The sequence below is a fragment of the Melospiza melodia genome, chromosome 3 (genome assembly GCF_035770615.1).
Source record: "Melospiza melodia melodia isolate bMelMel2 chromosome 3, bMelMel2.pri, whole genome shotgun sequence".
NCBI classification, from domain to species: domain Eukaryota; kingdom Metazoa; phylum Chordata; class Aves; order Passeriformes; family Passerellidae; genus Melospiza; species Melospiza melodia.
In genome coordinates, this window is record NC_086196.1 from 20,377,773 (window position 1) to 20,396,578 (window position 18,806).

An 18,806-nucleotide genomic window follows, 5' to 3' on the forward strand; every position below is an offset into this window, starting at 1 on the left:
TTCATTCAAATTTTTAAAGCAAAGTAGAATTTCAAATACAGCTGTGCACCTACAAGCCTCCTAAAATGTCAGTGGACAGAAAGGAGACTTTAATTAATACCTTACCCCAAAGGAAGGATGCAGGCCTAACTATTACAAATTCTTTCTGGTAATTGCCACTCAGCAAATGAGAAACACCAAGTCAGTTAGAACACACATAGTTGTAGACTACACTCATTAAACCCTGATTTCCACCAGAGGACTGTTACATGGAATGGAAGGAAAGCTCCAATTACTTAGTATTAAGAAAAACAAAAGGAAGGAAATTTACTATACAAACATTTAGAAACCAGGCTTTGTTCTTTTTTCTGAAGTGCAATATATTACTATCTTATGGGAAGGATTACTTTGTTTTATAAGTATTTTGGACAAACCTCCACTATTTTTTACAACCCCTACCTTCTTCTTCCCCTTCTGTGGACACTTCATGGTGGTTCTGAATCCCATAGCTATTTCTCCTCAGTGACTTCCTCCTTCTTTTCACTCGAGAATACATATCCATGTTTTCCTGGAATAAAATTCACATGCACTTCCATCAGTAGTGTCCCATGTCACTCAGTATTAGTCCCAGTGCAGTAAATAATGCTCTACACAATCTCTAGTTCTCAAGTGTTTTTCCAGCAGAGCTCTCCATAGGTAGACTACAAAAGCAGTCTTATATAATAGATGCTAAAGTAAATCTCTGAGACAGTACCTAGTCCACCTAATACAAAGTAACATCCGTATCAAGTTTTCATGAAAAAAGCAGATGATAGTCCCTGGTCCTGCTGCTTCCAGGCTACCAGAGTATGCTTCAAACCAAAGAACCACCACAGCACATCAGGAGAGCACGACAATGAATTTATCAATAAAGGAAACTATGTAGTGTATATCTGCTAATTTAGTTCTGAATTTTAGTTTATCATGTTTTTTTAATGTTATCCATCGAAGAAAATCATAAACCATTAAACAGAGCTATGGATAAATGTATGGTGTTTGCAAAAAAAAACATGCTCTGCCTTGATATGACTTTTATCCAAGATCTCAGAAACTGTGCACTTACAAATTCAGTATCTGTCCACATCCGCAGCCGTTCCACCTCCCCAGATCGCCTGTTCCTCCTGATGTTAATATTATCCATTTCCTGCAGGACAGCTTCAGCAGTACTAAAATATATGCAACAGTTAACACACACAAAAAATCAGTCTTTAAACAATGCCATGCAGAACTTTGGACATAGCATTCAACATCTTAAGTTGTCTATCAATTAACTACAAACCTAACCATAACAAAATTGAAAGAATATAAACTAGTAAGTATGTAAAAGAAAAAATGCTGATGCTATTTAAGTCTGGAGTTCAAATTAGAGAGTAGTATTTTAACAAACTTTTAAAAATAATTTGGCTCAGTATAAATTGTTAGCATATAAATCTCCAACTGCTGAGACATTAGATTAGGTGTCAGGCAAGATTAAATTTGAAAAATAAGAAAGTAAAGATTTTCACCTATATAATTATAATAATGGGAATGCAATTAATGCCTCCCCCCAATAAGCTTTACAGTTTCTTACCCTGGCCTCAAAGAGACTTTAGAACATATAGGATTCTTATTAAATCAGTAACATCTAGAATCTCATCATTCAGTATTTGACCTCACGATCATTTCTCATCTACTATTTAGTTAGCATTTTCATTATCTGGAGTATTTGTAAACAGCTGTCAAAACAGCAGTGGTATGTAAGTGATAACCCTGGCCAAGATGCTTCACTGCTAAAGAAGAGAACAGCACAGTATTAGCCAGGCCAAGTCAATTATTTGGCCACCTGTCCTGAAGACCATATTACTGCTCTCCATGGTGATTAGAGTATCTTTTAACTGGAATTCTGCTATATTTGTATAATATTTGTACGAAGACAGAAACCTCCATTTCCTTTTTTTCAAGCTGTTTAAAAGTAAATCTAAACAGTCAAAGACTGCCTAAAAGGAAGAGAGTGGAAGTTCTGGTGATGTAAGTCAGTATGGCCACACTTTCATTATGAGAGCTCCTCTCCATTTTAAATAATTCTTCCAAAATATCTGTGATGAGTGACAGAACCATTTCAAGTAAAATCATGCTGCAGTTTTCTACCAAAGAAAACAGGGTTGGAAGGGACCTGGAAAAGTCAACGTGCTCTGCCAGGCAAGAGCACACTACAGAATGCCTAAATCATTCCTGACAGACTTTTGTCAAACCTGTTCTTAAAAACCTTCAATGGTTATGGGACACACTGTTATAAGTAAAAGCTCATATACAGACTTCAGTACCATGATCTTATCAAATTACAACTTCATGGTAGGCTTTTCCTTACTGTTGATGAGGAGAGGAAGATTCAATTGCAACTAGAAAAATAAATGTAACTCAATATAAGTTTGCACACTGATACCAAGTAGTTACTGAGTAAGTCGGAAAAAAAATTAAATTAATAAAAGATTCAACAGAATACATTTAAAAATAAAGATCATACTTGACAATTAAATGTTTACATCATTTTCCAGCTCTGGAGAAAGCAGTCTTTCAGAGATGTGACTGCTAAAACCTGTTTTACAGGTGGGAAGATCAGGACATATTAAATGACCTGCCCAGGGCTAGAGAGAAATAATAGTTCAGAAAAAGCATTTCTGGCTCCCATTCCTATGCTCAGACCAGACCGTGCCTCCCTGACCTACTTTGTCTGCACAGTAAATGTCAAAAAGTGACACCCACCCTATGTGAATTATTAACAAATGGTAAAAAACAAAAACAAAAGAAAGTTACAAACTTTTGATATTTTATGATCAAATCATACAAGCAAAATCTAGAGTGCTTCCGAGCACCGCTGCTAATCACCAATTTACATGACATTTAAGGTATCACTACATAAACAGGTTACCAAGAAACAAACCAGGGTGTGGATTTACAGCCCGTCAGGCACTCTGCAGTAACTGCCAACACACAGTTTTATCCATGTGCAAGGACAGAGTAACTTATTCCTCAATGAAAGCCTGGGAAGCTGCTCTGCATTTAGAGCATGGACACCATGGCAATCACAGCACAGACCCAGCTGTAACTCAAACCACAGTCTAGCTTGTCTCAGTGCATCCCCACAGTAAAACACAGACATGGCACTGGAACACAGGGGTTTCTAATTTTAAAAAATCATTAAGGTGCTTTGTGAATACAACTGTAGCATCCCCACATACCTGTTTACTAGCTGATCAAACAATAAACTCTGATTCAAAGTTTCAAATCTGTTTTTCCTGGACCGACAACTTTTTCTGACTTCTATATCTCCGTTTATGCAAGCATGGTCCCCATCTCCCTTTTTTTCCCCTCGAAGGGGGTGGCTTTTGAGAGCTAAGAGAAATTTGTATTACTACTTCAAAATGCAGGAAACAACATTTTCACAAACAAGAATTAATAAGAGAATACTTAGCAAGGACAATAAACCAAAAACTATTAAGCATAGTATGAACTAAAGAACTGTATTTAATTCCTATCAAAGTTATTTTAAAAGTTACTTCTGCATATTCAAGCTTGTTTCCTTAGATGATAATTTTATTTTATTATGAAAATTTGGCATTCAATTAAGCATTCAATATTTTTAAGTTAACATCAATACTAAAATGCACACTTGGCCCACAGTTTCAATTCTCAGTCTTTCAAATATAGTATCAAAACACCAGATACAATATACTGACTTCACAAGCAAATCTATACCAGCTACTCTGTACAGTGCCAAACAAAGAGATCCCACTGCTAATTGTTCCTTAGGCACCACAATAAATAATAAAATACCAATTATGCCTAATGAAATAACACTTTACATAGAGTCAACACAAAATTAAACAAGACAGAACTGATGAAAAAGGGACACAAAAGACAAAGTGATTTTAGCTGAGATAAGCAATGAAATGGCAAGTTTGTAAGGCACAAGCTTTTAAGAAGACTGTTCAAGGTAGCAGGAGCTGCAGACAAGGCAGGTCTCTCTAAAGCAATAGAGTTAAGTAATGTTAAGAACCACAAAAGGCCAAATTTCAGATGAGCAAAGAGACTAAGTAAATTAAAGAGACCAACTGAGAGAGGAAGGCCAAAATTAGCTCATAACAGTAATTTGGGAATTAAGGAAAACATCAAGATCATGGCCAAGAGGTCTGAATTGAGAAGAGAAATGGATTTTCATCTAAAAATGTTCCCCATATCCACAGAGAGTATCCAAGATGGCAACAGGAAAAAACTGAGCAGCAACTTTTCTGGTCAAAACGGTCAAAGGAATCAGTAAAGTTATCAAAAACATATGCCACTGAATATCATTGACATAAAACTATTTAATGCAAAAGCTGATACAAAAAGCTTTGCTATAATTTACTTACATAAGCTACGTCCATTTGGTAGTGCAGCACCAGGCTGAGAAGTTAGCCTATGGGACAATCAGACATACAAATAACGTTAACATTCTTTACCCAAGCAAAAGGCACAGTGAAAACAGAACTTTGAATGTAAAATGCTCTGTGATACTCTGATTTCAAAACCTCTCCAAGACAAAGCCTTGGAAGAGTCTACTTCATGCCCAACACCTTAGTAAGGACAAAACCGCTCAATACCAATTGTACGAATCCCCACAACGGTCAAAGCACCTCTTTGATTAATCTCCCTAATCCTTCTTCATGCCCTTATGCTGTTAACTCTCTCCTTAAATTTCAGAACTGAACCTTGGTATAGCTCTCCAAAGGCAACCATCGTTCCAACACTTTGGATAAACCAGTAGAAGTAACAGAACTTTTGGGAAAAGTCTTAGTGACTGAAGATCCCTGTTAAGCACAGTGCTTTGGATTTTGGCAGAACCAACATAAAACTTCAGATGCAAAGACACACTGCAGTGGGTTCTAAATGAGCAACAATATGATTTTCAGTACCCTGGTCAAATTTCATTTGACATAACTATCTAAATTCTCCCAGCTGCATTAAATATTTCTTTTTGTATATTGACATTTCTAGGAGCTCCAGTACAAGTCTACTCTTAGAAACAAAAGAAACAGAAGGTGCACAAGTTTCAATACATTCCCAATTACCATGGCACATTAATATGCTAGATTTAATTCATTCTGTTTTAAAAGAGAAAAATAAGAATAAGAAGAGGTAAATCTATCTTGAGATTTACACAGCTTTTAAGCAAATTTCATCCTAGCAGTCAAAAGTGGAGTAGTGACTTACAGTCACTCTTACATACAAATCATTTCAAGCATGATTTTGACATGTACACAAATATGAAATACATATCTGCAAAATAATCAGTATTAACTGAAAGTTCATGGATCAGGAACATACTGTGTACATTGTCTCATAGTTACCTGTAACCATGTGAGGAACCTTATGAATACAAGAATGCTTTGTAAAATACTATGAAATCATTTATAAAATAAAATTAATTACTTCTGCTCCAAGTTACAAAAATGTGGAAAGACTGAGGCTATATTCAGTAAAATTTACTTATTAGGCTGAAGAACAATAGAAATAAACTTGACTGTTACCCATTCCCTAAAGATGGTAACACTGATTCCCTAATTAAAATACCATGTCTTCTTATAGCTTGAGTACATAAAAATACCAATTACATTACTAAATTTGGATGCATCAAGAATCCAAAATTCAGACTGCATCTCAAATAAAATTACTTTCTATTTTTTGTACAAATATGCACGGAAAGGAAACACAGATGAGACAATTGATGCAATCCACATTCCTGGAGTCTTAAAATGAAGAAAATTTTGTAAAAATAACATGTTTCAAAAGTACACTCTTGAGCTGCAGCTGACTACAGAACTAGCATAAATGGGATAACAACACAGAAAAAAATTGGTGTAAGTTCCTTCTTCTTTTGGCACCAATTACCTGGACTGTCCAGTTGAGATGCTCCATTCCTCTCTCTGCCCAGTACCGCGTGATTTTGATTTGTCTTTGCCCACAGGATCAGCATGTTTTGAGGTACGTTTAGCAGGAGGAGATATGTGGCTATCACTCAAACTAGCATCACTACCTTCATCTTTCTGAAAAGAAAAAAAGCATCAGATCATACTTACTTGGCTCATTTGCAGATATCCTTACAGAAAAAGGGTAAGCTTCAGAGCTCAGTAAAAGGAAAGTGTCTGTCAAACTCTCAGTGACCAATTTGTGTACAATATTAAAAGTGTTTATTCTGAAAAATTACCAGAAACTATGAAAATATTTCATTTCAAGTATTAAACTCCTATAACAGTTTTCTTGTATTTCTGAACAAGTATTGTTTGTATAACTCATTGTGTTTTTTATGTATGATACACGACACTGCTATTCTCACCTTACTTGCAAAAGAGATAGTAAAGCCATAAAGAGAGAAAAGGACTGTGAAAAATTAAGACACTTAAAACCACAGCAATGATTTATTCTGCTGATATTGTTTTTGTCTTTAAAATGCTTAAACATTTTCCTTCTGTAAGAGTTTTCCAGTACCTTGTTCTACCCATCAAACTGTCCAGCACATAGCCAGGAGATGTCCAATATGTTCATTAACATCATTATGCACATTAACCACATTACTCTTAACACCTTTTAAAAAGCGCCTAAACAGTACACCAAAAGGGGCCTTTTTTCCATTGCATTTATCAAAGGTAACAGAGACAGAAACTCAAAGACAGTAGCAAGGTACACAAAAAATAGACAGACACCAAACTTCAGAGGATCTGCTTCTATTTAGATGAACTACCACAACAAAACATAAAACGAGGATTCTATTAACTACAAATTTTAGCTCATCAAAACATTCTTGACGCCATTCAGCGGGACCCTGGGCAAACCTCACAAAGTTTAACAAGTCCAAGCGCAAGCTCTTGCATCTGGGTCCGGCAAGCACATCCCAAGCACAAGTACAGGCTGGGTGGAAAACTGACGGAGAGCACCCCAGGAAAGAAAGACTTGGGGGTGTTGCTTGACAAGAAGGTCCCCACATTGTGCTCCTGCAGCCCAAAAAGCCAAAGTGCCAAAAGGAGCAAAATGGGCAGCAGGTCAAGGGAGGGGATTCTCCCTGCCTATGCCCCCACTCCTGAGATCCCACCTGGAGTCCTGTGTCCAGCCAGGGGGCCCACAATATATGAAGGACATGGGAATGTTGGAGCGAGTCCAGAGAAAGTCACAAAGATAATCCAAGGACTGGAGCAGCTCTGCTGTGGAGACAGGCTGAGAGAATTGGGGTTGTTCAGCTTGGAGAAGGCTCCAGGGGGATCTTAAAGAACCTGCCAGTACCTAAAGGGACTCTAAGAGAGCTGGAAAGGGACTTTTTAACAAGGGCATGTATTGATAGGACAAGGAATGGTTTCAAACCGACAGTTGACAAGTTTAGGTTAGATATTAGGAAGGAATTCTTCCCTGTGAGGGTGGTGAGACACTGGCACAGGGTGCCCAAAGAAGCTGTGGCTGCCCCATCCCCGAAGAGTTCAAGGCCAGGTTGGATGCGGTTTCGAGCAACCTGGGATAGTGGAATGTGCCCCTGCCCATGGCAAGGGTTTTCAAACTAGATGATCTTTACGGTTCCTTCCAACCCAAACCATTCTATGATTCAAAAACTGAACATCCTTTATTGCAACAATAGAGAACCAATTTTCAAATATTAAGGTCCAGGAATTGTTAGTAAGAACTTGAACTATGACAAAGAGATAGTTTTACTTAAACACGAGGAGATAACCACAGAAGTCCCATTTGTTCATCAGGCTTAGTAACAACAACAATCTGATTTGTACTCCAGATACTTCAACATCACATGGCACATACTCAGAAAACTTTAAAAAAGGCTTATCTTTTAAGAGAGGAAGACAGAATAACACAGCACAGTATTTAGAAAGTGAAATCCAAATGTATGGGTGCAGTTTGACAAGACAGCTCAGCATCACTGTGACACAAGAAGAGCCCATGCACTCCCTTGCCTGACTACACAGCACCATTCCAACCTCCTCGGATCTTCTTCTGATGTTTCTCTGAGCCATCCATAAAGCAGACCAGCTCACTCAAGCTTCAAAAGCTCACTTTCCTTCTTTTAGATGAAATTCCTACCTTGTTGGTGATCTTAATCATTTCACTGAGGGATCACACAAGTACAAAAGATAATAACTACCACCACTCCTAAATGCAAAACACCTGCACCCTGCATAGCCCTACAAAATACATGGGCAGCACCTGGCTGTTTTCTATAACACTCTGAAACTACAAAATACCAACTTTGTACAAAATTTTAGTAGCTTTCATATTCACTTCTGAACACTGTAAGTATTTGTGCATATACTTCCTGCTTTATTATCAGTTTACTTGTGAACTTAGAGAAATACAACCCTGCTTAGTAACTACTTTCCAAAACTACACAAGCTCCCCTGTGAAGGATAGAAGCAAAGTTTCAAGGTAAGCCACAGAACCAGTTTAAAACCGGCTAAACAAGACAGAGAAAATGAAACTAGGAAAGATGAAGCAGCATATAACAAAGCTTTACAAGCAGTAACATAAAAACTATTTGCCAGCAGTGAAATTAGTAATGCACAGGTTCCTGTATTCCATCTCTACCCCTTTTCATGCAAAAAGCCAAACTCCTCAGAGTCCCCTATCATCACCTTTCTCTGCATTTCCTCCAGTGCCTTGCCTCTGGTCCCAAGTCTTAAGTTCAGCTAGGATCTTGTCCTGTCAGCTTGCAGTTAAAACAAAATACTGACAATGGAGACAAATTCTGCTATTTCAGGTCTCCTTCTGCTACAAATATTCACAAAATTCATAAAAGTTGAGTATCTTTGAGAACTCTAATGCTGTCAAATGAACATATACTGGCAAATAGCTTCAGAAACTGGAAAAGCAGGCTGTCAGTGTGATCACGTGAGCGATCAGTTCCTTGCAGCTGCCTAAGGAACCAGACTAGCAATTAAGGGGGTTATTTAATTAGGTTATTCTTTGTTTAGGCTATTATTTTCAGCTGAGCCTCACTTGCCTGCATATTAACTCCATGCACAAACTCAGCAAGTATAAACCAAGTTAAATCTTAAGATACTCAAGTCCAAATATTAACCTATATTGGAGTACATGCTGTGTAAGATGAACTAACACAAAAAATGTTTTATCATGAAGTAGTGACAAAGCCACTACAAAGTTGAAATCACTAAAATTTTAAATACATTACCAAGAATCCAAGCTCCATTTTCCAGTTAACAGACAATTTTAAAAATTCAAGCTCTGGGGAATGAAATCAGACTACTATCCAGCACCTTCACTACCCACAGTAAAACACAGATACCGTTTTCATAACACTCAAGAGATTATCCAAACTGGGATATGCTAGAACAAAGAAGAAAATTAATTTCAGTTTGGGAAGCCTTTACAGAGAGCAGTCTATCCACTGCTTCCTCCCATTTATAGCAAAACAGGTCTAACGATTCCACAGCAGCCAGCTTGCTCCCTCAAGGAACTGGGTCTCAAACCATTTATACCTTTAATGATTAAAAATAGCACTTCAGTTTCAACCCAGAAACTTATTACTTCAGATTAGATATCATGAAAATGTTCAGGGACTAGAAAAATATGATACAAGCATCAAACTTAAAAATTAAGAAATTAAAAATGCAATTGCAGAAGTAGGAACCAAGGCACTGCACTCAAAGCTCCTAATGAAACACTGGCACTGAAGCAAACACACTCACATGCTGAGAGAATGCAGAGAATATGAATTAATAAAATCTTAACCATGTCAGAAATTGCCTTCAAGCATACCAAAGCAACAAAGAAAAAGCAAGCAGAGAAAAATCAAAAAATTACTTTACATAGTGTCAGAAGGTACAAGAAAGAAACAAAATTTGGTGCAACTGCATTGATCCAACAGAAAAGAGAGACCCAGCAAACTCCAGCTGTGATCCAGAACAACCAGAACCACCTCTTACAGAAAGAACTCTTGCTACAAATCAGTAAGGAAATAACTGGCATTAACAGGATACCATCCATGCTCTAGACTGGCAAAACACAGTCTTATCTTTGGATTCAAAAGTAAAATGGAATGTGACAGCTGAATGAATACCACAAATCAGCTGCTGAGCTAAGAGTCAATTTAGGCAGAGGCAGTGGGTGCAAACTGGTAACACAGCTTCACTGAAGGCACTTGAACGATGGTACTGATATATCTAGAAACAAAAGTTAAAATGAATAATAAAGCAAGCAAACATATATAGCTGCCTATTATCTCTATGCTTTCTCTGCTTTGTATGAAAAGGAGAAAGACAGAAACACTGTTTAATACCTATCCATGAGCAAGCTACGAATACACTGCTATACATTATTACCTGCAGTCTCTTCTCCATCCATCCCTAAATTTCAAGACACTAATTTGATACTAACAGTTTTACTTAAAACATGTAAGTACTTCAGTTTTGGAAAACACAAACTAGAAATCCATTAATAAAACTGGCCTTTTCCTTCTCAATTTATCCTCTTAGAACAGCAACTGTACCATCACAGTCTTTCAGCAAGACTGAAGAACACACATAGCAGGGCAGTACTCACTGACAGCGCCTTCAGGTGTATCACAGGAAGCAGTTGGCTAAAGCATGACATTTGATTAATTCCCAAGTGAAAATACAAAGATTACTTATAGCATCTTTGAAGGGAAGGGGGGGGGGTTTCTTCTGTTTAAGTTGAATTTCCTGGCTAAGAGAATAACCAAAGAAGAAGTCTTCTTAAACTGCTGGTCTGAACACCCCAAAATAATCCTAATCCAGTAGTCTTGGACACAGAGAATGAGTACAAACCATCTCTACCACTGGCATCTCCAAGCATGTGAACACAAGTTCACAGAGTTCTCAAGTAAGAGATGATATAACATTCAAACCACAACCACACCTTGCAATTTCTGAAAAAGACTGTCTGGTTTGCCACAGGTTCGTCTGTACTCAGACACAGGCATGCAGACATGAATATCTGAGTTATCCACCATGGTCAAACTTGCTGTCCTCGCTGTACAGTTTGTGGGGCACACCCTGCTGAGTGTCTGCCACACCCTGAACACTCACACCACTGCTCACACAGCTCCTCACTCAGGCAACTTTTCAACCCATTCTCTTCAGCACTGCAGTAACTGTTTTTTCTATGGCCTCTTCCCATGTCTAAGACACAAAATTAATGCACTGACGTTCAATGTTCAACTGACCAATCCTATTTCTCTGCATTCTGTTAAATGCATAAATAGCTTTTCTTTTTAACCCACTAAATAAGCCCAAAAGACCCTGAAAGTTACTTTCTCTTAATAATAATGAAATAAACATTTTCAAAAAATCTGTTTCAGCCACAGGTTTTCAAAAACCTCTGCTTCTACCTTTAGTTAAATCCAAACTTCTGCTATTGAAATGTAACTTCCACTTCTCTGAAAAGACAACAATTTCAGACATGTCAATCTTATTTTTAGTAACACCAGAGAAACTAAATCCAGGTCTCCTGGTTATTTCTAACTTTCTATTTTCTAATTTAAAATACATCTTTTGATTAACAACACTTCTTCTTGGATGTCCCAGATTATTAGTCCGGATTCTTATCTTAAAAACACGTGTGAAAAAAACTGGTGTGCCTCTTCTCCTACCAGCTCCTGCAAAGTTCTTGAAATAAGCTGTCCATCAAAAGATTTGAAACACTCAGGGCTCTTTACTGCATTTAATAAACGTTTATATCCTACAGTATAAAAAGATAAAATTGTCTTTCCAAACTGAAACAGTTATTCATGAAAAAAATGTGCCCCAATTAGTTAAGCTCATGTCTCATCCTTGCCCTCATATAACTAGTCAGTTAAAAATAACTTGCTTCCACTGAAACTATAATGCATTTCAAACACCAAAAAATACATCAAAAACATTGTCTAGCTGTCTGTCCAGTCATTCTGGAAAAGACACTTGTTCCTTTGTGTATCCAGTTTCTGCAAAGGTAAAAAATATGGATTAAAACATTATATCCTAAAAATGTAATTGCATTAAAGATCTGTGTTAAGATTTATTGATGAGAGTTAGGTAAGAGCTAGGTTTTGCTAACATTAAGCTAATGCATTTTAAGGCTAGGCATACTAAGCAGTTTTAAAAAATCAGAAGGCTTCATAATCTCTTTAAGTTTTGTTTGGTTGCAAATTCTACATACTAGATCAAAATAATTTTCTTATAATGTGATCATGTCATCTGACCAGAATCTAATAAATCCTTTCAAATCCTATTTCTTTTTTTTTTAAGTTCACCATTTTGTTTTAGAGTTTTCTAACAAAAAATAAAAGGGGGGGGGGAGGAGTAAAACTCTGCTTATGTTTGATACAAACATTTCAAGTAGCTGAAACTTTCTCATGATCATGCTCAAACCAGGTACCACACCTTGCCTTACACATCCACAATATGCCCTAATTTCAGGATGACACACCACACTACCCACTCTTTCCAGCACCAACACATCCTCACAAGCTCCTCTCTTCCCCACCCCAATGCACATTTTCCTGGCAAATGCCTCCAGCCCCTCACGCAGGGGAGAACTGGCTGACTGCTTAGTGGGAAGAGGTAAGACCTGATACACTTGTCTGGGGAAAGAAGGGAACATGACTGAACTTGAGGTCGAGCATAATGCAGCACCCTGTATTTGTGATGGTACACAACATACTGCTGCAGGATGAACACCTACCTTTGTGTCCTAAAAATCCAGTGTGAAAGCACTTTTACTTCAAGGCCAGACTGGATGGGGCTCTGAGCAACCTTGTCTAGTGGAAGGTGTCCCTGCCCATGGCAAGGGGTTGGGAAGAGATGATCTTCAACATCCCTTCCAAACCAATTCATTCTGCCTCAGCCTTCAAATGACAAGAAGCTGAGAAATAAATGTATTTGGATTAGAGCACATTAACTACCTTAGTGAGAACTCCAAGTTGCATGAAGGCCCTGATGCATTAACCTTGCTGACAGCTTGAAAAAAAACAACATCAGCTTAAAAGAACACATCTTCTGGTTGCAGTTCTCTAATTTCCACTTGTTTGCACACAGTCATTTATCAGACATTGGCTCTCCACAGGTGTTAAGGAAAAATAATGTTCATGCTTAAGTGCTTGATGATCTTGGAATAAACAACTATTAACGATGTATTTCATTAGTGGTAATGATAGTAAAGAATGCCTCAATTGCAGGATGATCTGAATCCTTTTAACATTCAGGTTCAGGTTTTGGGTTTTTTTTAGTGAACAATGCTCACGTCAATAATAGCCACTAAGAACACAAAGAATACCATCATCTAGACCTTTTCAGAATAATAAATTCTTCACCATTTGTTCAGATTAAGAAAACCCCAAACGTATTTCTTCCTCAGGAAGATCTGCTTTATTATTTCAACAGATTTCCATTTTATTTCCTCAAACTCTTCAACCCTAGAATTCAGGTTATTTAATAAATGTGAAAGCTTTTGAGAAAAGCTAAAAGTTTACAAGTTAAAAATATAAGCACTGTTAATTAGGGATTTTCACACCTGCAACCATTCCCTCTGTCTGTTACAGAAAAAAGACACCTGCTTTCTGACATCCATACTGAGTGAGTGCCTGTCAACAGCTTCAGTGTGACACACAAAAAACTCTTGCAACCTACAGGTTACTTGGTTCACCAATGAAAGGGAGAGTGACCCACAGAGCAGCCCCTGCCAAGCTGTGACAGAGGCCATAAATTGTGAGCTGAGGTGTATCCTCCCATCAGCAGCAGCCCGCTCCAAGCATTTCACCACAAGCGCTCCTCTCTTCTCTGCGCCCTCACCAAAATTAGGATGATACTGTGAAATTTCAGCTGATAATCAAATCAGAAGGATGGAGGGGAGGCAAGGGGAAGCCAGGGGATGTGGAGAAGAGGATTAGTTTCAGCTGGACCAGTAACGTGATCCTGATCCCGCTGATCAAATGGCCTGGCAAGCATTAATATTGGCGAGTCTGTTGTTTTCACAACTGCAAAGTTCACAGACAGAGCTCCCAGCTCGCAGCACATGTGAAATCACACACCTGCAGAAGAGCCAGCCCACTGAGAAGAGTTCTCTACTTGCTGTATGGGGTCCACACCTCACTTAGAAGTATTTCTAGTAAATCCACTTAAGGGAAGTTTTTAAAACCACTGCTCCTCCTTATTCAACACTGAAGGAATAATAAAAGCAACACATTTTTAGTCAGAACTACATTACCCATTTCTGTGAGTTTCTAGACTCTGTTAACAAAGACTTTTAAAGTAGAAATTATATTTATGTGATGAATTGACAATCAAGAATGATTACAATTCTAATGTGGAAAAAATGAAAACATTCAAATGTTTTTTCCTACCCTCAGTCCTCGAAAATCCATCTTGTTTCTGCTTAACAGTCACATCCCAAATAAAGCTTATAGGACACAGCCTCCTTCAATACTACTATAAACCTAAATAAAGATGTAGAATTATGTAAATGAGGCTAGCAAAGAGGAAAATAGAGCGAGAAGCCCTGAACCAGACTGCTCCCCAAGGTTTGGACATGACCAGGAAATAGACTCAGTAAGCTAAGCAAAAAAGTGTCTGTAGCAAGAGAAACTAGGAAGGTGGCCTTCCGTGTGGTAAAAACATGGGATTAAAAAACACTTCTGCACCTCTAGCTGCAATGCACTTGAAGACAGTATTTTTAAAGGAGAAAAAAATTAAAACTGCGTACAATTGTGATAGAAATCTTGAGATTAATGTACTTGATGATTAATTGAAATCATCAAAAAATCAAAATTTTAAGCCTGAACGATACATTAGAGAAATAATAATGGATAGCTATTAAGTATTTGAAATGAGGGATTGCTGAAGCACAGCAACAAATTTCACTGCAGGTAATCTCTTCCACATGTAGAGAATGAACAGCTTCTTCATTTCAGGTTATTTAAATAGTTTTGGCTCAACTATTTATTCATTTAAAATGAAGGAACTGACTGGAGGCTGGAGAAAAGCAAAATGCCCCCTTCCCACATTAGGAAAAACAACCAAACCAAAGCATCTGCTCCAAGTGCAACTGGACACAAACTTTCTGTCAAAGCTTTACATCAGTTAGGCCATCAACAGACACTACTAGAAGCACAAAGGTAAAACCAGAAAGTTCAGTACAGGCTACAAGAACTATGGAACCTGGAGACATTTCTAAGTTCTGTATTTCTAGTAGGAGAACTAAAGCTGCTTCTTTCATAACTAGCCCAGCTGGAGCTGAAACTATCACAGCATACACCTAGCCAGTGCAAAATGAAAAGGCTTACAAAAGAGTACACATTAGTCTTACAACTGGTTGAAAAAGTTGCCTGTTTTAGTAACTACCAAGCGAAAAGAAACTAAATTTATTCAGAAAAAGAATCCAAGCACGTATAAATGCAAACCAACACTTGAACAATTTAAACCAGAATTAATGGTTAAAATAAACCATGAAAATCCCATCAAAGGTAATGAAGACAATATTTCAAGAGTGAAGTCAGACTGAAAAATTGTTTTGAAAAACCAGCAAAGCATGAAGTGTACACAAAAAAAGGATAAAAACATATTGTCAGTTTCCTTTGCAATAAATGGGTTCATGAATGATACTACCCACAAAAAAAGCAATCCATTAGAGCTAAAACATCTAATAAACAATCAGCAATCTTTCAAAGGGTCACAGCTACAAAACAGCACAGCATTGAAAATTCACAGCAATGAAAGCTTCAGCTCATTGATGTCTACTTGCTGCATGCTTTGTTTCAAGATGGGTTTTATAAAGTCTTACAGAAAAATCATTCAAAGCATCATTAGATTGGAATTAAAACTCTTCCACAGCATAGCAAACATTCAACAATTTACGGCAGGATGTGCAAAACCATACTACATGCAACTGAAACTGCAGGGGGATAGAGGTGATCAGAATATAATTACCTGAGCTAATTATCTTGCATAACCCCAAGCTGTATGCAACTCTTGCAAAATTGTCATGGGCTGTCTCACAGCCGTGGGTCAAACCTTCTGTTTGAAGTTCAGACAGAGACAGTAGTTGGAGAAGCAGCTTTTATTAATAATACTTTGGGACAAGCCCAATGTTCAGAGGAAGCAATACAGCACACAAAACATCAACACCATTTCCTGAGTACTCTTTGGAGGTCTTATCCATCCACTGGATTAGCCCTTGGATTGCTTCCTTTGAAGGCCCTGGAACAGTGTGACAGCAAGGATAGCCAGCTTTGAACAGGATGCACCACTGCCTCCCAAAACAAACCACGGACACTTCACATGTCCTGACTGCTGAGAGGGGCCCAGACTGATCTGGCACGATACGTAAGAATTCAAATTCAGGACAGCCCTTCAGAACCACAAAAGGATCACAAATGCCAACTGTATGGTATCTTGACAGAATCCTGAACAAAGACTGCTTCCAACAATTGCTCCATTTCCCACTGCTCACAGCTGTATTAACACCATACAGCCAAGGAATGGCCTGCATGACTCATTTTAGAACACTGATTTTTCCCTGCTAAATCCCAAAAGAGTAGCAGACCACTAAAACAGAAAGAACCCGAGATTTTATTACACACCAAAAAGATGAGCTTTCCTGGGAATCCTCCTTTAAATTAAATTGTTTGGAATAACTTCACAAGGCTTTATATTTCAGGATGTATTTCAAAGAACTGTAAAAGCATTAGCCTCAACACCTTTACTGATGCTACTGCAAACTCTAACACAAAGGCAATGCAGTTCTTTAAAACACAGATATTGGACAGGAGCTTTTTTCTTGAAGAGCTCTGCACACAGGTGGCCAGCAAGTGTCATTTATCCAGCCAAAGGAGGAAAATCTAACTTTTTCTATAGCGTTATTCTAAACACCAGAGCATCCAGAACACCATGAGACACTATGTAGAAAATAAATATGCCAATCAGGGTATTTCATAAGGGAAAACTTGATTTTTAGAAAACTCTACTGGTTATGTGTAAAACTTGTAATTTAATAAAATCAGAAAACACTTCTACTGCTACAGACTGAGAAACCACAGTGAGAGACTCTGAAGCACGCTGGATCCCAGGGCACAGAAACGCTGCTTCTCTGCACCTTTCCTCGCTGCAGTGCCGGTGTCACTCCCGCAGCCCCCGATCGCTCCATCAGCGATTAAGCACAATGGAGAGCTCTGGGCTGCACCGCGCAACTTGAACAATGTTGGCAGCACTGCTTTTAGCGAGGATCATGCCTTACAATTATCACCATGCCCTCAAGTAGCTCTTAAGGCACTGCTAATGCTTTCTTGGCTAATTAAATTAAGCTAACCTTGTATACATTGCTAAAATGTCTAACTAGTACGCTGACGTGATTTAAGTGTTTATTACACAGTAAATTCTTGATCAACACTTCTGATTTGTGCTTTGAGATGACTAAGAAAAATCATTTCAGTTGCCAAAGAAGTGTTACCAGCAATCACAACTCAGTGTCTGAAAACATCAGACCTCAGTAGACACAAAGTGCAAATTTAACCACTTATGGTCACAGGATCCTCAATTTTTTCATAGTGTGAACAAAGTCCACTGAACCTATAAGCCTTGTGTTAAAATTCTGTGTCTCTGCAGAAGATTTTGATGAGCTTTTCCTGTCAGAATGTTTTAAGATAAAGCTAGAACACTTCCCAAATTGTAATGCTGAAAAGAATCTGTATTTTTATACACATATGTACAATTTGTGTAACAACAGAATATATATTTATGTAAGCATAGCTTCAAAATCTACTGAACAGTGCAGTACTAAACATCAGTCCTGGAAACGGGAAGAAAACAAAGCCCAGTTTTTCCCCTCTGTACCCTCCCTATGCACTCTGCTATGACATCATCTCAGACAATAAACTTCTTGGCTCCTTGATCCATTTAGTGAGGGATTTTGTTCATTTTAATCTGGCTTCTGGTAAGCAGACAGACACACACGTATTCATCTCCATCACTGACTGCGTGGTCGCCAATCAATAATTCAAACCAGTTTACTTTTCAAAGCCTGACGTCATTGCTTTCTCCAAGCTGAGTGAGTACTACTGAGGGAATACACTGAACATGATAAAGGCATTTAGACTATTACAGTCCATTCCCACAAATGTTGCCTCCAGATTCAGATCAAACAAAAAAGGACAATATTCACATACAACTCAGCAGAATATTGAAGCAGAAGACTAGAAACTTAAGTCAAGTTCTTGGGAAAGGAGAGAGTCAAGCCTATCCTTATAAATATAAGCAAGAAACCCAAACAAATGGAAAAAAAAAAAAACCAAAACAACACAAAAAAGTACATCAGAAAAAGCCAAGTGGAAAAAAGTAAGAAGGAAATAGATACAAAAGAGGTAGAAGAGAAGTCCTATCCCCTCTTCTGGTCTACTCAGCAGCTTACAGGATGCCATTAGGTCACTAACTTGGTTTTTGTTGCTAATAAGGAACAGACAAATGATCTTTTAAAACACATTCTGAAAGGTGGCTGCAAACATTCCCACTGAAGAACATTTCTCAGGGAGTCCCAGTCAAAAGCTCCATGCAAGAAAATTAAGTCACACACTGCAAACAAGAAGTGTCCCATCTCTGCCAGAGCTCCAAACTCTAGCTGCTCATTAACCCGATTAACTGCTGGTAGCAAGGCTGGTTTCCTGATGTGACACCCAAAAGATTTAGAAAGGACAGACTGTTTCAGTCAACTGCAAAAAAAAAAAAAAAAGGAAAGAAAAAAAATACAACTGCAAGAAGACAATCCCAGCACGC

The 18,806-nt window shown here is 38.0% G+C and overlaps 1 protein-coding gene across 3 annotated transcripts in view; it reads right to left on the reverse strand.

Moving 5' to 3' along the window:
- The window catches only part of ATAD2B (ATPase family AAA domain containing 2B), a 73,109-nt gene that overhangs the window by 51,934 nt on the left and 2,369 nt on the right, over positions 1-18,806 (reverse strand). For all 3 annotated transcript variants that reach the window (XM_063150917.1, XM_063150918.1, XM_063150916.1), the window contains exons 2-6: positions 5,926-6,080; positions 4,407-4,453; positions 3,237-3,390; positions 1,082-1,184; positions 439-547 (exon numbers count right to left, since the gene is read on the reverse strand). In XM_063150917.1, the coding sequence (XP_063006987.1) occupies positions 439-547; positions 1,082-1,184; positions 3,237-3,390; positions 4,407-4,453; positions 5,926-6,080 (568 nt within the window). The remainder of the gene's footprint in view (positions 1-438; positions 548-1,081; positions 1,185-3,236; positions 3,391-4,406; positions 4,454-5,925; positions 6,081-18,806) is intronic.